This window comes from Motacilla alba, chromosome 21 (assembly GCF_015832195.1).
Source record: "Motacilla alba alba isolate MOTALB_02 chromosome 21, Motacilla_alba_V1.0_pri, whole genome shotgun sequence".
Lineage (NCBI taxonomy): Eukaryota > Metazoa > Chordata > Aves > Passeriformes > Motacillidae > Motacilla > Motacilla alba.
Window position 1 is genome coordinate 1,940,461 of NC_052036.1, and position 25,040 is coordinate 1,965,500.

Sequence of the window (25,040 nt, forward strand, 5' to 3'; positions counted from 1 at the left end):
CCTGAGCGAGATGATCCCTGGGCTGCTCCTGTGCCAGCTGCCATTCCCAGTGTTGCTCCCTGCTGCTTTTTGGGAGTTTTTTTTTGTTTTGTTTTGGTGTTTTGGGGGGGTTTTGGGTTTTTTTGGTGCTTGTTTTTTCTTAAATTTTATTTTTTTTCCTGTTGAGGTTGGGATTGAAGATATTCAATGTGGCATTTTGTGTTTAGGTTTAGACATTTATTTTTTCTTATTTATGTTTATTTTTTCTTATTTATATTATAGTAGTGACTTTCGTAGTATTTCATTAATAAGGCATAAAATGGTTAACTGTTTTTTTTTGTTATCAGGCTTTTTAAGGTTAAACTTTAAGTTTTTTACTCTGTGATATTACACACTTCTAATCAACCACACCCTTATAATTCTAGCTACCAATTAACTTCGATTTTTTCCCAATTAATTTTGAATTTTTACCAATTTATTTTCCAATTAACTTTGATTTTTTTCCCAGTTAATTTACCAATTAACCTTGAATTTTTACCAATTAATTTACCAGTTAACTTTGAATTTTTACCAATTAATTTACCAATTAACTTTGATTTTTTTCCCAGTTAATTTACCAATTAACTTTGAATTTTTACCAATTAATTTACCAGTTAACTTTGAATTTTTACCAATTAATTCACCAAATACCAATTAACTTCGATTTTTTTTCCCTACAACCTCAAATCGAACACAACATTTCCTTAAAAACCAATATTTATTAACACAAAAAAACCCCAAATTCTCCACATCCGTACCTCCAACACCTCCCTGCCCTTTCCCACCGGGGCAGCAGCTCCTTCCTTCGAGCCCTGCGCGTCTTGGTGGCCGCAGCAGCGACAGAGGCGACCCAGGGGACACAACCTCGAGCGTCCCCAGCCCTGGGAGGGCCCCTGTGGGCAGCCCCGGGAGCTGAGAATGCTCCTCCCAGAAGATTAGCCAACATTCCCAGGGCAGGGCAGCCTTTCCCACTCTTCCTTTCCTTTATAAACGCCTTTTCCCTTCTTCTAGCTCATTCCACACCAGCACAACTTTGGATTTCTCGCAGCTTTTCTTTCCTTTTTTATTTTTTTTTCCCCCTTCTCTAGTTACTGGCTTGCTGCCGCGCCTCTCAGAGCCAAAGTTTTATCCATATAAAAGAGATATATATTTTATTTATTTTTTTTTCCCCCAAACCAAGCCCAGCCGCACAAGGACTAAACCCCGCTCCTGGGGCGAGCTTAACTCGGCGAAGGAAGAGCAGCAGGAGCCGCCTCTGCTCCAGCCCTGGCTGCCAGCATGGATTTATGGCTTTAAAACCAGTGTGAGGGGGAAGGAAGGGAAGAGAATTCCCTGCAGGAGCCCGGCGGAGCTGCGGCATGGCTCGGGGAGCTGCTGCCGCCGGACCATGACCGAGCTGCGGCTGCTGCCGAGCCCCCGCAGGTGGATCTGGGCTAGCTCGGCCACGATCGGGCTCGGCTATGTTGGCCAGGGTGGTGCTTTCCCTCCTGCTGGGGCTGCGCTGCGCTGCGGGACAGGGCGCACCTGAGCCAGGTGAGTGCCGGGGCAGGGGAGCGTTCCCGTGCTGCTTTTACCCCGTTCCTGCCTCCAGAACCCTTTCCAGAATAAAAGCGGAGCCCAAAGCGCTGCTGCCGCCGCTGCTCTGGGTGTTTGGAAGCGCTTGTGCACGAGGAACAAACCGCCCTGTCTGCAGGAGCTGCTCAGAAAGGGATTTTCGGTTGGTTGGTTTGTTTGTTTGTGCCCAGTGGGGAAGAGGAAATCGTCCAGAAACGTGCAGAGTTCAGAGCAACCCCGGGGAAAAGTCCTCACCGAGGGCTGGAGGACGGGCTCGGGGAGAAGCCCAGGGGGCGATTGACGCTGTGCGCCCTGCTGAGCTCTGGGATTCGATCGCTTCGGCCCTAAAACGCGTTCTGCTGCTGGGGATGATAACGGGGCAGGAGTGATAACGGGTCAGTCCTGCAGGGCTGGCACTGGGGAGGGACTGCAGGGGATGGAGGGATGGATGAATGAGGTCCCATTCCCGGGCAGGACTCACCCCTCAGTGGTGGCTGAGGGATGCAGTTCAGTCTGTCCTGCTGCAGTTCAGTCTGTCCTGATGTAGAGAGGGCTCTGTGCCTGCAGGGATGGCTCTGTTGGGTTCTGTGCCTGCAGGGACGGCTCTGTTGGGTTCTGTGCCTGCAGGGATGGCTCTGTTGGGTTCTGTGCCTGCAGGGATGGCTCTGTGGCTGCAGGGATGGCTCTGGTTGGTTCTGTGCCTGCAGCTGGGGCACAAGAGAGGCTGGGCTGGGGCTCAGAGCCCTCACGGGGAGCTGGCTCTGTCCCTCGGTGTCCCACTGGATTCTGTCCCTCGGTGTCCCAGGCTGGCTTTTGTCCCTCAGTGTCCCACTGGATTCTGTCCCTCGGTGTCCCAGGCTGGCTTTTGTCCCTCAGTGTCCCACTGGATTCTGTCCCTCGGTGTCCCAGGCTGGCTTTTGTCCCTCGGTGTCCCCGCTGGGGCAGGAACGGTGCTGCAGCTGCTGGCGTTGTCCCAGCACTCCAAGTCCACTCAGGCAGCAGCGATTCCCATTGTCCTGCCCTCCTGCCACCCTGGGAGCCTGTGGCATTTCCCCAGCGCGTGGCATTTCCCAGCCCGGGCTCTGAACAATGCTCAGGCCTTCAGGGGCTGTGACAAAGCCAGCCCTGGCATTCCAGAGGGGTTGTGCCATTCCAGAGGCAGCCTGGGGGTTAGGATTGAGCTGGGTTAGGATTGATCAGGGTTAGGGATGGGCTGGGTTAGGATTGATCAGGGTTTGGGCTGAGCTGGTGTTAGGATGAGCTGTGTTTGGCATGTGCTGTGTTTGGGATGAGCTGGGTTAGGGTTGATCACTGTTTAGGATGAGCTAGGTTAGGGGCTGAGCTGGGTTAGGATGAGCTGTGTTTGGGCTGAGCTGGGTTTGGGATGAGCTGGGTTAGGGTTGATCAGTGTTTGGGCTGAGCTGGGTTAGGATGAGCTGTGTTTGGGCTGAGCTGGGTTAGGGTTGATCACTGTTTGGGCTGAGCTGTGTTTGGGATGAGCTGGGTTAGGATGAGCTGGTTCTGGGCTGAGCTGGGTTAGGATGTGCTGTGTTTGGGATGAGCTGGGTTAGCATGAGCTGCCTTTGGCCTCTGTCCCTCTGGGCAGGAGATGCCCATCCCAGCGTGGCACAGCTCCTGGCAGGGGCTGGTGCCTTGTCCAGGGGGGCTGTGGTGCTGTGCCACGGGCACAGGGACAGGAACACTTTACCCATGGAGAGGAAGGTAAAGAACAAACCTGCCCCCACCCTAAAACCTCCATCTTGCTCCATATTTATTTCTATAGTCTAAAACCCCAAACTCTGGGCTTTCCACCCTGCAACATCACGCACTTCTGACCGACCCCACACCCACAATCCCAGTGCCATCGTTCCCTTTTGGAAGCTTCCCCGCAGCCCCAGCTCAGTGCAGTGCTCCCTTGTGGATCTGTGCCTTTAAGCACACGAAGTTTAAAATCCTCCCATCCCGGGCTCCGGCACAAGCGCTGAGAGAGCACCGCGGTGGGATGTCAAAGCCGGTTACCCCAGACAGGAGATGATCCCTGCTGGCTGTAAGGGAGCCCCGGGAGCCCCGGGGCAGTGGGAATCAGGCTGCGCAGCCTGCTCAGCTCCCAGCTCCGTGAGCGGATGTCTCCTGTCAGCTCAGGGGAAGCCTGGCCAGCTGCTTTCCTCCTGGAAAAGCCAGCAGGCAGCGTTGTGTTTCCATGGTGACATTTTTGCTCCCATATCCAGCCCTTCAAAACACTTCTGAGCCCAGGGCATCGACCCAGGATCGCGTAGGGGGTGACAGCAGGACCCTGCTGCGTGTCCCTCCGGCAGAGCAGGGATCACATCTGCAGCTGTCCCTGGCACTTCAGGAGGCAGCAAAGTGCTCAGAGGTGCCCCTTTCCCTCCAGATCCCCCCCGAAAAGTGAGAAATCCTCCTCTGGCCCCTCGCCGCGCCGTCTGAAGCGAGGGAAGCGCCTGAGAGCAGCAGCTGCCTGCGTGAGCAGGGCTGGCTGGTCACGAACCTCCCGCCCCACCTCTGGCACGGGGGGCATGTTTGTGCTGGATGCAGGACAAGGAGCAGCAGGAAGGATGAGGGAATTGAAGGGCTGGACCTGCAGGGGAGGCTGATTTCAGTGTCTGGTTGCTCTGTGAGCCTCGCCACGCTCCTGATGGCGGGAGAGCCTTTGTCTGGGATTTTTTTTTTTTAATGGATTCTTTCTGCTGAACGGGAGGAATTCGTTTCCACCTCACGCGGGAGCGAGTGTTACACGTGGGATGGGGTTAGAATGGAGGAGAAGCCTTCTGCTTGACCCACAGAGGGTCTCTCTAGCTCCAAAACACAGCCCTGCCCTTCAGCTGCTGCTTTGGTTAACCAGTGGTTGTTAACCGAGGCAGAGCCCTGTGGGGTCAGGCTGGGGCTCTCCCTAATTAACAGCAATGAGTAATGGGGAAAACCAGCATTTAAGGGATGTGAATGTGATACCCCGCTCTTGTGGTGCCCCAGAGCTGCAGGGTACAGACAAAATGACATGGCTGTGACTCCCCAAACCTTTGTTCTTTTGGGGTTTAACCCAAAAGGATATGGCTGTGATTCCCCTTTGTTCTTTTGGGGGTTAACACAAAAGGACACGGCTGTGTCTCCCCTTTGTTCTTTTGGGGTTTCACCCAGAAGGACACAGCTGTGACTTCCCAAACCTTTGTTCTTCTGGAGTTTCACACAAAAGGATATGGCTGTGATTCCCCTTTGTTCTTTTGGGGCTTAACACAAAAGGACACGGCTGTGACTCCCCAGACCTTTGTTCTTTTGGGTTTAACCCCAGAGGACACGGCTGTGACTCCCCTCTGTTCTTTTGGGGTTTCACTCCGGTGTTCCCCAGCTGTTCCCCATGCAGGTAGCTCTGGCAGCAGTGGGATTTCTGGCTCCTGGGGCGAATTCCCAGCTCCCTCCCGGTGCTCGTGCGCATGACCCCGTTGTTTACTGCTGCAGGAACGTCCTTTGGCCATTGATCCCTGCCCTGCCAGGGCCAGACGCTTTCCCAGCTGCTCCTTGCAACATTTGGGAGTTGAGGGACGCTTCCCAAAGCACTGAGGAGCAGAGGGCAGGAGCAGCCCCGTGCTGCCAAGACCTCTGCCCGTGTCCTGCCAGCCAGACCAGTGCCTTGTGCTCCTTCCAGAGAGCTCCGAGCTGTGCTTCGCCTTCGCCCACCCCAAGCCCTGCTGGAATGCCACGGGGAGCTCTGGGATGTGGTGGCAGGGACCTGTGGGGTCACAGTTCAGCTCTGCTGGGTGGTGTGGTGATTCCTGGACTTCACTTTCGTTTCCTGCCTGGCTCCGAGCTCCAGGGTGCTGCAGGGGAGTGTCCGTGGCTCGGGGTGAGCTGTGCTGGGTCACACGGAGCTGGCTGGGATCCAGCTGGGGCGCAGGGCACAGAATCGGGCAATGATTGGGGTTGGAGGGACCTTAAACCCCATCCCATCCCACCCCTGCCACGGCTTCCACTGTCCCAGGCTGCTCCAATCCCCCTCCAGCCTGGCCTTGGACATTTCCAGGGGTCCAGGAGCAGCCACAGCTGCTCTGGGCAGCCCCACCACCCTCATTTAGGGAATTCCTCATGGGGAATTTCTTCCCAATATCCCATCTAAGCCTCCTCCCTGTGAGTCTGAAGCTATCCCCCTCACCCTGTCCCTCCATGCCCTCATAAACAGTCACTCCCAGGTAACTTTTAACTCTCTCCATTCCTCAGTGCTCTCCTGTTGTTCCAGGGGATCCCTGGTGCCTCTCCCTGAATCCTGGGGTTTGGCACAAGACAGCCAAGCTTCCCCAGCAGGTGCCTATTGTAAAAGAGGCTCGGGGGGTGATTGGCATCTGACCCCGTTGATTCAGAAGGCTGAACAATTGCTTTATTAAATGATATTATATTACATTATACTATACTATATATTAAACAGATGCTATACTACAAAGAACACTAAAGAATAATCCACAAAGATTTATACTTACTACTAACTGAAAACCTCGTGACTGTCTGCAGACCAGCAGCCCACAGAGCTTGGGCTTGATGGCCAATTAACATAAACAACTTCTACCAGAAAATTCTTCTAGGTAAACAATCTTCCCAGCGCATTCTACATGGGCAAAATACTGGGAGCAGCAAGCAGAGATAAAAACTGCTTCCCCTCTGTGCTTCTTCAGGAAAAAACCTGAGAGAGAGGATTTTGTCTCTCTGTCCAGAGAATGTGGATGCTGCAGGCGGCTGTGCAGGTTTTGGGCTCACTCCACTAACGCTGTTCCTTCTCTCTGCCCTGCCAGCTCCCCAGCCATCCAGCTCCAACACGGAGGGGGACCTCCTCTTCCTGCTGGACAGCTCTGCCAGCGTCTCCCGCTATGAGTTCTCCAAAGTCAAGGAATTCATGTGGGACCTTTTGCAGCCTTTCACCTTCGGCCCCAGGGATGTGCAGACCAGCATCATCCACATCAGCACCACTCCCACCATGGAGTTCCCCTTCGACCGGCACCTGACCAGCGGCACGCTGAGAAAAGCCATCAGGGACACGCGGCAGCTCATGGGTGACACCAACACGGGCAAAGCTCTGTCCTACGCCAAGGAAAAGCTCTTCAGTGGCCAGGCCGGGGCCCGGCCAGACGTGCCCAAGGTGCTGGTGTGGGTGACGGATGGCTTCTCCACGGATGACATCTCCGAGCCCATGCAGCTGCTGAAGGACATGGGGGTGACCGTGTTCATCGTCAGCACCGGCCGCGGAAACTTCCTGCAGCTCTCGGCCGCTGCCAGCCAGCCCTCAGACAAACACCTGCACTTTGTGGACGTGGATGACCTGCCCATCATCACCAAGGAGCTCAGGGATGGCATCCTAGGTAGGCTGGTATCGCCAGCTGGGGGCTGGGTACAAAGCCAAGGTATAGGTTGGGTATTAGGAAAAAATGTTTTGCCGAAAGAATAATAAAGTATTGGAATGCTGTTCCCAGGGAGGTGGTGGAATCACCACCTCTGGATGGGTTTAAAAAAGACTGGACATGGCACGGGTGCTGTAGGCTGGTTGAGGTGTCAGGGCACAGGTTGGACTCGATGATCTTAGAGGTCTCTTCCAACCTCATGATTCTGTGATTCTGTGAAATCACCAACAGGACGGGACTGTCAGGAAGGTGCCTGGAGCTGGTGCATTCTCCAGCATCAGCCTCATTCCATGGCCCTGACAATGGGAAGATGCCAGCAGCTCACATCCCAGGCAGCACACAAAGAATTCAATGTTTCAGCTCCCTTTAAAGGGTTTTTGCCCAATCGCACAAAGCAAAAGCCCGCTGCCAGCAGCTCCACCCAACCCCCAGAAGCACATCACCTTTGCTTAAAGCAGTGCTTGCTTATTTCCAGTACAACAGCTGCCTGTGAGCCTTCAAACACACCCCACAGAGCTGCACTGTTCAGCTTAAAACTTCCTGACATCTCTCTGGGTTCACTTTTCTGCAGCTCAGGGAGTTACTCCAGCCACGCGTTAACACCCACACCATCGTTCTCTTCCTCATGGCTTTTCTCCTTCTGACATAACTTTGCTGCTGACCCATCTCCTGGCTCCTGCTCAGCTCCAGGCACAGCTCTGCTGTCTCTGAGGCCTTTTCAAGCTTCCCCAAAACCCTCTGATGTTATGGATTCCCACAGGCTGGCACGGGGAGGTGGCAGCAGGGCTCAGGGTGGGGTTTAGGTGGTGGATGCTGTTCCCTGTTGCTGTAGGTGATCCCCCAGCTGGGCCATAATGTGCTCTGACTCCCAGATTCAGGAGGCTGAATAATTGCTTTATTAAAAATTATATTATATTACATTTATTGTACACATATATAATATATATTATATTATATATTACATTATATATGTTATATATAATATATAATATATAATATATAATATATTATATAATAAATATTCTATATTCTATAATATATATTATATATTATATATAATATATTATATATTCTATTATATATTATATATTCTATTCTATTATATATATTACATAAATATGTATTATTTATTATATATGTACATATCTTATATGCATATATAATATATATTATTTATATTATATGTTACATCACACAGATATGTTTTATATTATATACATGTACATATATTATATACATATATAATACATTATATATAATATATATAATATAATGCATATATTAATACTATATTACAACTACACTATATCATACTAAAGACTCTCCAGACAGTTGGGCACAGCTTCGAGTGATTGGTTAATTAATATAAACAACTAATCACCAGAATCTGATTACCAAACCCCTTCAGGTAAACAATCTTCCCAGCACATTCCGCACGCGCACAAACAGCAGGAGCAGAGAACAGAGGCAGGAACTGTTTTCTCTTTGAGCTTTCCCACAGGCTTTTGGCTTCCCAGGAGAAATCCCGGGAGAGAGAATTGTGTTCCAAGAGAAAGCGAGTGCCACCGTCACCTGTTCCCCAGCAAGCATCTCCTGTGGACAGAGCTTGGGTGGGAGATTTTCCTGTGGAAAATTCAGGCCGGGCAGTCAAGAGCACCCACACCACGCTCACCAGGGCCAGCTCGGCCAAGAGAGGCGCAGGGGCTTTCGGAATGATAAATTCCAGTGAGGGTTTATTGATTCCGGCGTGCCGAAGGGAAATCGGGGACGAAAGAACCGTGTGGGGTGCACGGGGTTAAAAATGGTGTGGCACAAGGGGCATTAAACCTAGAGGGAAGATGGGGCTGGCCACCAGGGCCACCACAACCATAGAGGGAACAAAGGACAGTCCGTGAGGATTTGGGGCACCTGGGGAAGGGAGCAGGAGTGGGTCGTGGCGTCGTGCAAGTCTCCATGGGGAAGTCTTTTATTCAGCCTAAGTGGGGAAAACTCTGTGGTAAATTCTTCCAAGACAGTGCCCCGGGGGTTTCCCTGAGGGGGAAGGGTTCAGGGGGTTCCACGGGTGGGTTTGTGGGGTGGGCAGTGGGAGAATCCCCCAAATCTCACGCTCATCCCGACCCCAAAGCGCTGCCCTGGCAAACTGGGGGGGGTTTGCCCACTGTGCTACAGGACCAAATATAAACCAAGCCTTCCGGGAGGTCTGGGACAAATATTTGCCCTTGGAATATTTGAGTGAGTGGGACAGATTCCCTCCAGTGAGATGAACTTGTGCTCGTGAGGAGTTCAGCTGGGAACGAGGAACTCAGGCAGCAAAACATCTGAATTCCTTAAAACCCCACAAGTCTTTGAGATGAGTCACGCAGGTCAGGCATCTGCACACCCCAGGCAGAGCAGGAAAATGCCCCCACCTGCACAGGCTGTTAACCAAAGGTTTCCCAAACAGGAAGGATTTCACCTCAGCAAGGTTGTGGACACAAAGTGCCCGAGCCCCCTGAGTTGATTTTCACACTCAGGGTGGGTTTTATTTTTTTTCTCTCAAAAGTTTCTGTCTCTGTGCCAGCTGGTGGAGGAACACAAACGTGTTGGACACATCTAAAATGGGACGTGTGTCCCTGGCAAGGATTTGGTCCTGTCAGCTCCCTCCAGCTCTAGTTGGGGATAGATCTGACTCCCCAAAATACTCCATCGAGGGCTGAGACCTCCAACTCCTGCAGTTTCTCTTACAAAACACAGTCGAGGATGGTGCCTGCTGTCAGCATTGAGACTATAGGAAAGGAATGTTTTTGTTCCATAAATCCCCTGTTCTAACGTGTTCCACATCTGCCAGATCCACGGTCGGACTTGGCCAGCGCAGCTTTGGAAGAACAGCCCAGCCCTGCCTCGGCAGGCCAAGCGTTACCTCTGGCTCCTGGCAGGGCTGCAGTGGTGGCTGGGAGAGGGAAATGCCACTGGAAACGCCGCTGCTGCGGAGCTACCTGCATGGGGAGCACCAGTGTGGAACCCCAAAAGGGCTGAGGGGAGTCCCAGCACTGTCCTTTTGGGTTAAACCCCAAAAGAACAAAGGTTTGGGGAGTCACAGCCGTGTCCTCTGGGGTTAAACCCCAAAAGAACAAAGGGGAGTCACAGCTGTGTCTTTTTGTGTGAGACCCCAAAGAATGAAGAGGAATCACAGCCATGTCTTCTTGGGTGAAACCCCAAAAGAACAAAGGAGATCATAAACCCTGCAGAGGTCACAACTGCTGCGCCCGAGGGCAGCATTCTGTGAATGCAGCAGGTCTGAAACCTCCTGGGCTGGGATTTTAATGCCAGGCGAGGTTCCCACACGAATCCAGGCTTGCAAAGTGCCAGATTTTGGTCACATCGCCTGATTTCACCTGAATGAAGCCACTTAAGTCCACCGCTGCCTACCTGGAGGAGGCAGCCCTCAGCCACCACCCCTCCTGGCATGGCAGGGACAGGCAGCATCTTGGCAGGCAGGAGTTAATTAATTCCAACTCTGGAGTGGCCCAGACTGGTTTAATTATCACTGTTCTCTTATCTTCATCTCCTGCTGCTTTTAAAAAAAAAAAACAAACCCAAAAAACAGTGGAGGCTTTTGGAGAGGCACAAACAAGCTTTGTCAAGAGCTGCTCTCCTCCTTCCATCTCCTCTCCAGGAATGGGCCGTTTCTGCTCCACAGAAATTCCAAACCAAGGCTTCCTGCCAAGCTGCTGCTGCCTCAGGTGGGCTGAGGAGCCTCCACCTCCACAGGGAGACACTCCTGGGATGTAGTGGAGCTGGAATGGCTCCAGAGCTGCTGCTGCTGCTGCTCTGGGAGGGCTGCAGGACGGGCTGGCCATGGCTGGGGGTCCCCACTGCCTGTTTTTCCTCAGCCCACGCAGGAGTTCTGCAGAAAGCAGCTCCCAGCCAGCCTGGCTGTGGCACAGCTGGCTCCTGGCAGGCACCTCCACCCTTCCCCGAGGGAAGGGAAGGTTCTCAGGCTGTGCAGGAGCTCAGGTTCCTTCTGTTGGATCTCAGCTGCGCCCAAAACGTGGCATTTGGTGCTCTCCTGCTGGGGAAGGACCCCCTTGGTTGTGAAACCCGGGCATTCCTCCGAGGTGACATCAGCCCCGTGCCTGCAGCCACTTGCTCTGTGCTCAGTGAAGGCTGCTGGCTCCTTCCAGCCTTTGGCACAGCTCCTGAGCCAGCCTTTGCAGGAGCCTGCGTGCCCAGCAAGCCCCGGGCATCACCACATCCCACATGAGCTCAGGGCAGCGCATTTCTGCCCCAAAGCCAGGCCCTGGCTGAGTCCTGCTGCAGGGAAGGCTTTGTGCCCTGCTGGTCTCACCCGGCGCTGAGCCCAAGCAGGTGAGCACATCCCAGACCCTGCAGGTGCAGAATCAGAACCTTTCCCCCCTCACATCAAATAGAACCAGAACACAGAATTGATTTGTCCCAAATCCCAGCTGCAGCTTCTCAGACCCAGGTTAGGCTGCAGCCAGGCAGGAGAGCCTGTCCTAAGCTGGGTCTGAGGAGCTGCAGGAGAGCCTGTCCTAAACTGGGTCTGAGGAGCTGCAGGAGAGCCTGTCCTAAGCTGGGTCTGAGGAGCTGCAGGAGAGCCTGTCCTAAGCTGGGTCTGAGGAGCTGCAGGAGAGCCTGTCCTAAGCTGGGCCTGAGGAGCTGCAGGAGAGCCTGTCCTAAGCTGGGTCTGAGGAGCTGCAGGAGAACCTGTCCTAAGCTGGGTCTGAGGAGCTGCAGGAGAGCCTGTCCTAAGCTGGGCCTGAGGAGCTGCAGGAGAGCCTGTCCTAAACTGGGTCTGAGGAGCTGCAGGAGAGCCTGTCCTAAGCTGGGCCTGAGGAGCTGCAGGAGAGCCTGTCCTAAACTGGGTCTGAGGAGCTGCAGGAGAGCCTGTCCTAAGCTGGGTCTGAGGAGCTGCAGCTGGGATTTGGGATAGATCTGCTCTGCTCTTGCTGCTGTTTTTTCTTACCCTCGTCATGAAACTGGCAGCGTTCCTGCAAGTCTGATCCTGATCTCTCCAGAGCAGTGTTTGGTGTCACCAAGAGGCAGGAGGTGGAGGGAAAGTGTCACCAGCTGAGTGTCACCAGGCAGGCATGGCCTGGGTTCAGTACAGGATATTAATTATTTATTATTATTTATTATTATTAATTATTTTTAATGATTGCTGCTTCTCTCTGGGAGCAGAGGGGCTGGGAACCACATTGTGTGTTGGATTAAGCCCTTTTCTGACCCAGACATGGGGCAACTGAGAGGTGTTTTAAAAACCTTTATTTTATTTTCAGTCTCATGTGAAGGGTGAGGCAATACAGACGTTATAATTCACACCATCACAATCAGAAGTTATTTCTTAATTATAGTACATTATAAGTGGGGTTTTTTTGGCTTATTAGCTTTAGCTGGACTATGTTGTAGATGTTTTAAAGTTAATAGTCTAAAATTACCCCTCGTGGGTCCTGCTACAGTGCATCTTTCACAGTTCCATTTCTCCAAAGTATCTAATCTTTTTTGTAAGGCCACCCTTTGAAACTTGTTTCTGGTTCCACTTCTCTCTCAGCAATGTCTGTCCCATCCCACGGCATTTCTAAATCAGCATTTCTCATCTCCAGGTTTGCACACAGATGCACGCTGTGTGAGCCTTCTGTCTGGCTTTGAGAGCTCCCTACAAATCAATTTCTCACAATTGTGGGCATTTATTTCTTTCTTTTCTGTGGTTTATTGCCCTCTTCCTACGCTGAAGGCTTCCAGGGCTCTGGCAACAAGGGGCAGAGCTGTTTGCTGGGGGCTCCCTGCCCCTGTCCTTTGATCTGTCCCTTCATTCACAGTGTCCCTGCCTCACTTTTTTCCATTCCCTGAGCTTTTGGCAGGATTTTTGGCAGCACTGAGACCTTTCCTGTGCTCCCTGTTCCTTTGTGGCTTGGCCCCTGGGGTTTAAGGCTCGGGACGAGGGAAGAGATGTGAATCTTGACTCCACGTTTCAGAAGGCTGATTTGTTGTTTTATATTATATTCCATGAAAATAAAATGATTTACTAAAACTGTGCTAAAGAAAGAGAAAGGAGACATCAGAAGGCTAGCAAAGAATGAATAACAGAAACTTGTGACTGCTCAGAGCCTGGACACAGCTAAACCATGCCTGGTAAACACCGTCCACATGAGACCGATCAAAGATTCACCTGCCACATCCCACAGCAGCAGACAATCATCGTTACATTTCTTTTCGGAGGCTTCTCAGGAGAAACAACCCTGGCAAAGGGATTTTCATGAAATATCAGAGTAACCGGCTCCCAGAAGGGCGCAGTGCCCCGGGACTCCTGAGTGGGTGGAGTGCTGCTGGCTGGGATGGGATGGGATGGGCACAGAGCAGGGAAATGTTCCTGCCTGCCTGCCCGGGAGAGCCAGGGAACAGCTCAGAGGAAAAACTGAGGCTGCTTTATTTGGTGCAGGGAAGTTGGCAGGGCTCAGAGCAGCTCGGAGGAGGAGAGCTGATCCTCTCCCAGCTGAAGGGAAGAGCAAAGCAGCCCCAGCTTGAAGCTTTGGGAGGAATTTTGTGCCTCCCTTCGCCTCTGTGCAATGGGGAGCCAGTGAGAGCTGCCTAGAGTGCTCTGGAGTGCTGAGCACGAGCTGGAAGGTTCTGTCAAAAGGATTTAGGGGCGTTTCAAGGCTTTTAAAAATCCTTTAAAACCAGAAGAGATCTCCATGTCACTTCCCTGGAGGTAGAAACAAAGTCCTGTGTGTTTGTGCCCCTCTGGAAGACCAGAGAACAGTGGAATTCTGCCCAAAATGGGCATGTCAGAAGGGTCGAGGAGCAGAGGGAGCTGCCCAGCACCACCAGAGGGATTTGTGCCTGGCATTTGTGGTCTGGAGCCTCGAAGAGAAGCAGTCACCATCCCTGGGTGTGTTTAACACAGCCTGGGTGTGGCACTGGGTGCCGGGGTTGAGTTCAGGGGCTGGGGCTGGGTTGGACTCCATGGTCTTGAAGGTCTCTCCCACCCTGTGCTCAGCTGGGGCTGGGCTCTGTCTCTGAAAGGTGCCTGTGCTCAGCTGGGGCTGGGCTCTCTGGGCTCTGTCTGGAGCTGACAGAACCAGAGCACACAGCCTCGAGCTGCAGCGAGGGAAACACAGGTTGGATATTGGGAAGAAGTTTTTCACAGAAAGGGTGATAAAGTTTTTTATGGAAAGAGTGATAAAGTTCTGGAATGGCTGCCTGGGAGGTGCTGGAGTCCCCATCCCTGGGTGTGTTTAACACAGCCTGGGTGTGGCACTGGGTGCCAGGGTTGAGCTGAGGGGTTGGGGCTGGCTTGGACTCGATGGTCTTGAGGGTCTCTTCCAACCCTGTGATTCTGTGAGCTCTGTGAATTCTGTGGGTTTTATGATTCTGTGGGTTCTGTGATTCTGTGAGCTCTGTGAATTCTGTGGGTTTTATGATTCTGTGGGTTCTGTGACTCAGGGGCAGGGAGAGGTGGAGATTCTGTGCCTCAGGGGCAGGGAGAGGTGGGGTGGCACAAGAGGGCTCTGAGTGTTGAATGTCACCGAACAAGGGAGCTCTGTGAGCCCTTCAGGGGCTCAGTGACCTCAGCTGGGCTGAGTCCAGCTGGCTCAGCAGGGCTGGGCACTGCCCACTGGCTGCCCTTTGCCCCTGGGCAGCGGCACAGAGCAGGGAGGAACGGAGCTCTGCACGCTCGGCGCTGCTTCCTGGGCAGGGATTTGCTGCTTTGGTTTCACTGGCTGGGATTTCCACAGGGAAAGGAATTAGTGGAGAATTCATTCTCTACACTGGATTAGAGATCGAGACCAGATCTCTCAGTCTAGACCAGATCTCTTGATCTAAACCAGATCTCTAGAACTAGACCAGATCTCTCAGTCTAAACTAGATCTCTCAATCTAGACCAGAGCCCTCAATCTAGACCAGATCTCTCAGTCTAAACCAGATCTCTCAATCTAAACCAGATCCCTCGATCTAGACCAGATCTCTCAGTCTAAACCAGATCTCTCAGTCTAAACCAGATCTCTCAATCTAAACCAGATCTCTAGATCTAGGCCAGATCTCTCAGTCTAAACCAGATCTCTCAGTCTAAACCAGATCTCTAGATCTAGACCAGATCCCTCGATCTAGACCAGATCTCTAGATCTAGACCAGATCTTTTTATCTAGACCAGATCTTTTTATCTAGACCAGATCTCTCAATCTAGACCGGATCCTCTAGATCTAGACCAGATCTGTCAGTCTAAACCAGATCTGTCAGTCTAAACCAGATATCTAGATCTAGACCAGATCTCTCAATCTAGACCAGATCTGTCAATCTAAACCAGATCTCTAGATCTAGACCAGATCTCTCAATCTAGACCAGATCTCTAGATCTAGACCAGACCTCTAGATCTACACCAGATCTCTGAGTGTAAACCAGATCTCTCTATCTAAACCAGATCTCTCGGTCTAGACCAGATCTCTGTCTAAACCAGATCTCTGTCTAAACCAGATCCCTCGATCTAGACCAGATCTCTGGGCGAGGTGCTTCAGGAAATAGAGCTGTGAGAGATACATTGCAATAGGACTCACCAAAGGTAATTTTAGATAATTAGCTCTGAGACATTTACAGCATAGTGTTGCAAAAGCTGATGGGCCAAGGAACACTTATAATGTATTATAATTGAGAAAGAGTTGGCTTCTGATGGTGATAACGTGAATTATAACATCTGTATTGTCTCATCCTTCATGTTAAACTAAAAAATGAAAAGATATTCAATATATATCAAATATGTAAATAAAAATATGTGAAATATAAATATATAAAATATAACTACATATATAAATATATTTAAATAATTATAGAAATACTGATATATTTAAATAAATAGATAAATATATAAATATACTAAAGAATAAATATAAAATATTTAAATGTAAAAATATAAATATATGAACATATAAAAATTATAAAAATTTATAAAAATATGAAATATAACATATTTTAAGATAGAACTATATAGAATATATCTATTAAATATGAATATGATAAATATAAAATTATAAATATAGTGAATATAGAAATACAAGTATCTAAAATAAAAAATAAAAAAAAAAACCCTAAAAAATTACATAAAAGCTTTTAAAACACCTCTCAGTTTCTCCATCCCTGAGTCAAAAAAAACTTAATCCAACTCCACACCTCGGTGACTTCAGAGGTGCTGCCAGCTGCATCTCCCATCCAGAAGGGCTGGGGCTGCAGGTGCTCCTGCTCTGGGGGTTGATGCCAGCAGTGATTTCTGTCCCTGTCCCCCTCCAGATGTCATCCAAGCCAACCGGCTGCACGCCACCGATGTCACCTCCAGCAGCTTCCGCCTGGTGTGGCCCCCGCTGCTGTCGCAGGACACCGGCTACTACAGCCTGGAGTACGGCCCCGGAGCTGACCCCGCGGCCAGGAGGACACTGCAGCTCTCCGGGGCGCTCAGCAGCCTCGTGCTGCAGAACCTGGCTCCAGAAACCACCTACGAGGTGGCCCTGATCCCCGAATCCAACGTGCACTACTTCCCCCCCCAGAGCACCAGGGTCACCACTCTGCCAGGTAAAACGGGCACGGCTTGGGCCTTGGGGACAAGGACAGGGTCCCTGTCTCCCACCCGGGGCTGGAGGGGAGGTACAGGATGCTGGATTGAACTAAGGGAGGTCTGGGTGTGAGAGGGGGAGAACTCGGAGCAGGATCAGCCTCTCTGAGCAGAAAATAACTCCGATTTATGCTGGGGCAGAAAGGGGCAAACTGAAAACTGGGCTGGGGTGGCGGAGTCAAGGTGGACTTGTACACGAAATTAATTTTCTGCATGCAAGAACAGTTCTGGCTGAAAGGTAGAGAACCCTTTTCTTTGGGCTGAGCTGTGTGAGGAGTGTCTGCTGGCTGGGTTGATTTGAATTCCACTGGGTTGGTTTCAATTCCTTGCTGGGTTGGTTTCAATTCCTTGCTGGGGTGATTTTAATTCCAGTGGGTTGATTCCAATTCCAGTGGGTTGATTCCAATTCCAGTGGGTTGATTTTAATTCCAGTGGGTTGATTTTAATTCCTTCCTGGGTTGATTCCAATTCCTTGCTGGGTTGATTTCAGTTCCAGTGGGTTTGAATTCCTTGCTGGGCTGATTCCAATTCCAGTGGGCTGATTCCAATTCCAGTGGGTTGATTTCAGTTCCTTGCTGGGCTGATTCCAATTCCAGTGGGCTGATTCCAATTCCAGTGGGCTGATTCCAATTCCAGTGGGTTGATTTCAGTTCCAGTGGGTTGATTTCAATTCCAGTGGGTTGATTTCAGTTCCTTGCTGGGTTGATTTCAATTCCAGTGGGTTGGTTTCAATTCCAGTGGGTTGATTCCAATTCCACTGGGTTGATTCCAATTCCACTGGGTTGATTTCAATTCCTTGCTGTGTTGATTTCAGTTCCAATGTGCTGATTTCAGTTCCAGTGGGTTGATTTCAGTTCCTTGCTGGGTTGATTTCAGTTCCACCCCCCTGAAGCCCAAGATGGTGCAGGTCAATAAAGCTCATTAAATCCTCATTGACACCTCTCTCCATTGCTCCCAGAGGAAATCAGCCCAGCTCAGGTCGTCATCTCACACTCTGGGCCTCGCAGCTTCCACGTCAGCTGGGCTCCCGTGCTGGACAGCGTGGCCACCTACCAGGTCCTGTATGGGCCACTCCCAGGGAACTCAGCCAAGGTGCTGCAGGTGGATGGGAGCCACAACAGCACCGTGGTGGAGCACCTGGCACCCAACACCACCTACCTGGTGACAGTGACTGCCGTCTATAGATCCGGGAAGGAGAAATCCCTGTCAGCCAAGGCCTGCACCCTGGAAGGTGAGTGAGGGCAAGTGGCAGCACAAGGAGTGTCCCTAGAGGGTCACCTGCCTCGAGGTGAAGCCAGAGGACTCAGAATCCAGCCCCTGGGGTGGGAAAGCTGCATGAGCAGCTCTGGATGTGTAGTAGATGTGTCAGGGCTGGAAGAGAGTCACAGGCACAGTGCCAGCTGTCAATGGGGCATGGCCGAGCTGCCGGCACCCCTGCAGATCCAAGAATCTCCCTAAAGAAGGAAGAAAAGTGCCTTTCCCTCCCTCCTGACTCCTCTGTGCCTGTCCCTTGGGGTGATTTGGCACCACAAAGGTAGGAGCTGATGAAGTTAAGAAGGCAATGAGCAGAAACTTGTGCTCTGTGGAGAAGCAGCTGTGAGGATATTGCAGGAGGCAAAGTCTGGCTCTTATCAGGACTCAGGAGTGAGGAGCTCAGGGGATGACAGAGCTGAGGGCGTGGCAGGTGACTGCCAGTGAAATAAAGAATTTTATGCTGGAACCAGGACAAAGTTAAGGACTAATTAATCTGAGCTCAGAATTCACAGAATCCACAGGGTTGGAAGAGACCTTCAAGAGTCCAATCCAGCCCCAACCCCGCAGCTCAACCCTGGCACCCAGTGCCACATCCAGGCTGTGTTAAACACACCCAGGGATGGGGACTCCACTCCCATCCCAGAACTTTATCACCCTTTCTGTGAAAAACTTCTTCCCAATATCCAACCTGTGTTTCCCTCGGTGCAGCTCGAGGCTGTGTGCTCTGGTTCTGTCAGCTCCTGGAGAAAGAGCCCAGCCCCAGCTGAGCACAGGCACCTTTCAGGAGCTGCACAGAGTGATGAGGTCACCCCTGAGCCTCCTTTCCTCCTTTTCCTGGAAGGGATTGGCACTCTGCAGCGCTGGAAGGGTGATTCTAAGAGCCTGATTTTCCCTGGAATTTGTGTGGATCTCAAAGGTCTTTTTCCCAGAATCACAGAATCCCCAGGGTGGAAGAGACCTTCAAGACCATGGAGTCCAACCCAGCCCCAGCCCCTCAACCCTGGCACCCAGTGCCACACCCAGGCTTTGTTAAACACACCCAGGGATGGTGACTCCAGCACCTCCCAGGCAGCCATTCCAGAACTTTATCACCCTTCTGTAAAAAACATTTTGCCCACATCCAACCTGAATTTCCCTCGGTGCCACCCGAGCCTGTGTCCCCTCAGCCCCTCCAGCAGGGAGATTCTCTCGCAGGGATTTTCTCTCTCCACCAAAGGCCAGGCTGGGTTTCCAGCTCTCCCCCGGGGGAGCAGGGATCCGTCTGGAACCATTCCCCGCGCTAACACGGATCTTCTCTCCGCAGAGGGCTCCAGGGTGAGGCACCTCCGCTTCGAGGACGCGGGTCCCAACAGCCTGAGAGCGTCGTGGGACGCCGCGGCCGGGCCCGTGCTGGGTTACCGGGTGCGCTGCCGGCGGCAGAGCGGCGCCTCCTCCGCGCTCAGCGTGTCCCCGCAGGTGCGTCCGGGCAGGAGCGGACAGCATCAGCGCAGGAGAACCCTTATTAAAATTCACCGCAATTCTTTCTCTCCCGCCTTGTTTGCCAGGTGCACAGCGTGCTGCTGAGCGACCTGCCCTCGGGCAGCAGGGGCAGGGTGTGTGTGCAGCCCGTGTACAGCAACCAGCCTGGCAAGAGGCTGTGCCGCAGCGTGCACAGGCAGCCAGGTGAGCTGAGGGCATCCTTGGGGTTGGGAGAGGGTTTGGGCCCTTCAAAAAGACAGGAGCTGGTTGTTATAAAGTTGTTTATTGCATGAATACTTCAGTTGTTTATTCCATGAATACATCAGTTGTTTATTGCATGAATGCATCAGCCTCGAAGGCAAAGTTCAGACAATTAAAGCCCCAGGCTAAAAGATTTCTGGCATTGATGCTTTGTGTAGGCTGAGCTAGGACAGAGGCTGGGCAGAGATAAAGAATGTTATCTGCTCAGCAGCACTGCACATCGAGGGCTGGGCATTAGGGCAAAGCAGCAGCTTGGGATGGGGAGGAGAAATCTGGGAGATGGGGAGAGGAAAACACACTTCAGCCTGAGCAGCTGCTGCTTGGAAATATTTGGAGTGATGCCTTGGGAAGGCTGGCCTGGAGCAGAGGCTGGACAGAGCTCCAGAACAAAGCAGGGATTTATTAAAGGATCTCCTCCGTGGATCCACCTTGGGCAGCACAAGAGCCCAGCCAGGGCTGCACCCAAGATGAACCAAAACGGTCCCAAAAAAATGGATGATTGGTCACAAAATGAGAAGTTCTGCTCCGTTTGCATCTTGGAGTGAATTGTCCCAGTCCAGCTCCAGCCCGTGCAGTCCCACCCTGCTTGTTTGTCTCTCTCAGCCCACGGTGTTTGTGCTCCTGGGCTGAGCTTTGGATCATTTGTCCTTGGTGCCCAGCTGGAGCAGGAATTGTTTTGTGTCCCTGCTCTGTGCAGAGAGCTCAGCATCCCCTGCTGTGAGCCCAGAGCCACCCACTGAAGCAGCCCAGAATGTGGAAAATAGAAGAGTTAAAACCTGAGGCATCAGCCCAGAATCTGGAAAATAGAAAATCTAAAACCTGAGGCATCAGCACAGAGCCCCAATGTTCCCAGCAGAAGCAGTAGCAGAAGCTACTACCACTTCTTTTGCACCCCAAAACACGGGGATTTTATTCATAAATCATCCAGTCAGCTAAAAACATGATTCTAAAGCATCCTTCCAACACCTGTCTGAGCTTAATTCCAATGTGGGAAAGCAGGGTCAGTTCTCACCCAAAATTTCCACAAACGGTTCTATTTGTTCTATCTAGGAACAAAAGCAATTTAGTTATGTCTGGAGCCAAGTTACTTTTGTGAAAGGGAACACTACTGAACTTTAAGGCTTCAGGGCTTTTTACTTTCTTAAGGGACTTAAAATACATTTCTGCTTACTTAAAACGAAAACTTACACTCCTACTGTGTGGCTTAATATTTTTCAGTTCCTCCAAAGGTTCCAGTTCCAACCCTGCATTCCTTTCTCTCTCTGAGGGGTTTCTGTTCCATTCATTGCAAAACCACAGAGGAGCCCCCAGGGCTGGGATATTCTGTGCCCATCACCGCTCTTGTTTCACCACAGGGACTGACCAAAATTGGGCTTTTTTTCCCCAATTTTGGGGGAATTTTTTTCCCCCCAAATTAAATTCCCGAAAATTTACTTCGTTTTTAGGAGTAAGACTCCTCCTAGTGGAGTTTATTGCAGGCAGGAGGAAGAAGAGCTCAGTGGAGACAGTTCTGGAGCCACTTTGGGGTAACAAGGGTGGGAAGACTCCTAAAAGTGCTTTTTAAAACTCATTAAAGCCTTGGCTGCCCTTCACTTGGCAGGGGACAGGTAACAATTAAAGCCATTTCTAAAGACACAACGTTTCTTTCTTCCTTCTGCTGCCCAGAAACCACTTTCTGTCACGGGCATCGGAGGATCCCTGATGTGAATAAATGGAGTAAAATAAACAGAATGGAGGGATAAAAGTAAACAGAATGGAGGGATAAAACTGAACAGAATGGAGGGATAAAACTGAACAGAATGGAGGGATAAAAATAAACAGAATGGAGGGATAAAACTGAACAGAATGGAGGGATAAAAATAAACAGAATGGAGGGATAAAACTGAACAGAATGGAGGGATAAAAATAAACAGAATGGAGGGATAAAACTGAACAGAATGGAGGGATAAAAGTAAACAGAATGGAGGGATAAAACTGAACAGAATGGAGGGATAAAACTAAACAGAATGGAGGGATAAAAATAAATTTATTTCTTAAATTTATTATTTGAATATCATTTAATATTATATTATTATTAATTTAATGATTTCTTTTATTTATTAATTATTATTATTATTCAAATATTAAACAACTAAATCTATTTATTAAAACTTATTTCTGCATTTAATGCATAAAAATAAGGGGCGAGATCTGTGACTCAGCTGTGGAGAATGGCTGGCTGAAGCTGACATTTGTATTCCTCGTATTCTGACATTTTTCTTCCTCATGTTCTGACATTTTTATCCCTTGAATTTTGACATTTTTATTCCTGGTATCCTGACATTTCTATTCCCTGTGTCCTTGCAGCTACAGAGGCCCAAGGATACAGGCACAGGGAGCGTGGCAGGCTGCAGTGAGCAGACTCCCAGCAGAGAAGGGACAAAGATTTGGACAAAAAGGAGTCAGGGGAGGACCAGCCTCATCTGCCAGCCTGTGCTGTCCCTGGAGGTGACAGCCTGTGCTTGTCCAGCCCACAGCCTGACCCAGCCAAGCTCTCCCACAGTTTAAAGGCTCGGCCTGGCTGGATGGAGCAGCCAGAGTGACAAAAAATGCCAAATCTGCCCCCATTTCGTAGAAACACGAGTGACAAACGAAGGCAAAGTGGGGATCCTCGCTCTTGCTTGCTTGCTGCCTCTTCTCTGGTGGTTCAAGGTCATGCAGGTTTCTTTTTGCAGCTTATGAGCACATCCAGGACTTGGCTGCTCAGCTCAGAGGAAGGTTCCACCTGGCCAAATCCACTCCTGAATCCAATCCAGTCCCTCCAGGGAACCTGGGAGGAAGGAGAGGGCAGGAAACCCGAAATCCTGGGCATGTGCTTCCCTCCAGGGCTCTCAGCTGAGCTCCAGGAGCAGCTGAGAGCCCAGAAAACCCAGACAAAACCATCTAAAACATTTCTTTTTGTTTCTGTGCTCCTGCCTGGATCCTTGCTCTGGCATTCCTGCAACCCCTTGTCACCAAATGGGAGTGCTGCTGTCCTCGTGGAGATTAATTAGCCTGTCCTGTGGCTAATTACAGGCAATAATTCTCCAGCACTATCATTCCTCTGCACTCTGAGCACACACAGCACGTCTCTGGTGTCTTGTCTTGGGCTTCCACCCAGTGCTAAGCTTAAGCTACACTTAAAAATCAGAGTTTTTAAGAGAAAAGAGCAAATCTGATCATTTCCCTTTGCCCCTAAGCTTGAACTCACTGTCTCTAAGCCACTCTGGAAAGGGGAGCTGGGGGGGAAAAAAAAGACAAATGAATTATAAATGCCTAGTGACCAAGCAAATGGTTTCAAAGTTCAGGGCTTAGGGCTGTAAAGAAACGTAGATATTTCTCTGCTCAACCCCAGCATCAGTGGGAACACCCTCCCTGAGTAACTCTTGCTCTATTTTAAATTTATTGCTTCTCTGTCCTCCGTGTGGAACTTGGTTTTGAAGCAGTGCTGTTTGTGGAGAGCCCCGTGCAGCCCCACAAACCCTTCTTTAAACAGCTCAAAGCAGCTCCTTTTGGAGCTGAGAGGAACTTTTCTCCCTGACTTTGTCTGCTGAGAGCTGAATCCTTCATCTTCACCTTTCCGGAGCGTTTTTCCTTGGGCTGCCTTGAGGAGAGAGGGAGAGAAGGGAGGTGAGTCATTCATTAACTCTACAAAGGGATTTTCAGGTGATTTGTGCCCTCCTCTGGAATGTGCATTTGTGACTGATTCATCTCGGTGCTGAAAGGATCACAAAGGCCCTGGAACTGCTCATGCAATAAAAATGATTTTGTTTCTTCTTGCTGTAGGACAGAAATTAAGTTTGCACAACTCCCTGCATAGTTTATTAATGCATTAATTTTCATCTCTCCCCCCCAGTTGTAACACTTTTGAAGACAATTAAATATAAATACAAGAGCTACTGGATGGTTCCTTTGTGCTTGCTGGCAAATCTGTGGGGGTTTTTTTTTGGGGGGGGGAATTGTGGGTTTTGTTCCGAGGGTAAAAAGCTGGCATTGATAAAACCATAAAAGTTGGGAAAAGCTTCTGAGATCACCCTGTTAAATCATAATTTTCAATTAGGTGCATGTCCTATAGCCTGGTTAACACAAAACTTTACCCCCATCCCTCAAAAAAAAAGTGTGGGAAATGTGAAAAAAAAATAGAAATATATTGGTCTTGATAAAGCCTCAGTTCCAGTAAGGATTGTTTCACAGGGAGAGCCCCTGAAATTTTGGCAGATCTGGTAAATATTTGTGCTCAGGCACAGGGTGGGATTGTCGGGGTGTCCTGTGAGGGGCCAGGAGTTGGGCTCTGATCCCTGTGCACCCCTTCCAGCTCAGGATATTCAGCGTTTCCATGGTTCTAAGTGTCCATTTGGGAAGAAAAATGAACACTTAAAGAAAAATAAAAGATCTGAGAAGGTGTCCTGGCCTGCTGCTGAGGGCTGGGCACGGTCCAGGTGTGTTCTACATTTTACCCCAGTTCAGGCTGCAGAATTCCACCTTTCACTGCACTCCCAGCTCCTCTCATCTTTCCCACTCCAGAATGATGGACTGGGAGCTGATTTCCATGGAAATCCTGCTCTTTATCCCATATAACCACAGATAAGGGTTTCCCTGTGCTCCTCTTCTCTGGAGGCTCCTGTCTCATCTTTCCCACTCCCAAATGATGGACTGGGAGCTGATTTCCATGGAAATCCTGCTCTTTATCCCATATAACCACAGATAAGGGTTTCCCTGGGTTCCCCTTCTCTTTTCCACTTTTCCATCATCTTTCCTGTTCCAAAAATGATGGATTAGGAGCTGATTTCCATGGGAAATCCTGCTCTTTACCCCATATAATCACAGATAAGGGTTTCCCTGGGTTCCCCTTCTCTTTTCCACTTTTCTATCATCTTTCCCACTCCAAAAATGATGGATTAGGAGCTGATTTCCATGGGAAATCCTGCTCTTTATCCCACAGAACCACAGCCACAGGTTTCTTCTCGCTCCCCATTTCTGCTTTCCCATCCTCTCTGCCATTCCAAGGAGAGGATTTCGGGGGAAAGCCGGGATTATCTCAAGGGAAACCCGGGATAATGCCAGTCCCGAGCCGATTTCCAGGAAAACCCGGGATAACCCCCAGGCAAACCCTGGATAATGCCAGTCCCGAGCCGATTTCCAGGCAAACCCGGGATAACACCAGGCTGGGGCTGATTTCCAGGGAAACCTGGGGATAACCCCAAAGGAAACCCGGCATAACCCCCGGGCAAACCCGGGATAAAACCAGGCTGGGGCTGATTTCCAGGGAAACCCGGGATAACACCAGGCTGGGGCTGATTTCCAGGGAAACCCGGGATAAAACCAGGCTGGGGCTGATTTCCAGGGAAACCCGGGATAACACCAGGCTGGGGCTGATTTCCAGGCAAACCCGGGATAACCCCATAGGAAACCCGGGATAACTCCCAGGCCTCGCCCTCACGTCGCGGCCCTTAGCAACGCCCCTCACTCCCGTTGCTAGGCGG

The 25,040-nt window shown here is 50.5% G+C and overlaps 1 protein-coding gene across 1 annotated transcript; it reads left to right on the plus strand.

The window, feature by feature from the left end:
• Positions 1-940: 940 nt before the first annotated feature.
• On the plus strand, positions 941-23,454 carry VWA1 (von Willebrand factor A domain containing 1). Its single transcript, XM_038159970.1, has 7 exons — positions 941-1,551; positions 6,366-6,929; positions 16,248-16,526; positions 17,525-17,797; positions 19,124-19,275; positions 19,365-19,482; positions 21,886-23,454. The coding sequence occupies exons 1-7, from the start codon at positions 1,479-1,481 to the stop codon at positions 21,933-21,935; spliced, it is 1,509 nt and encodes a 502-aa protein (XP_038015898.1). The 5' UTR covers positions 941-1,478; the 3' UTR covers positions 21,936-23,454.
• The last annotated feature ends 1,586 nt before the right edge of the window (positions 23,455-25,040 follow it).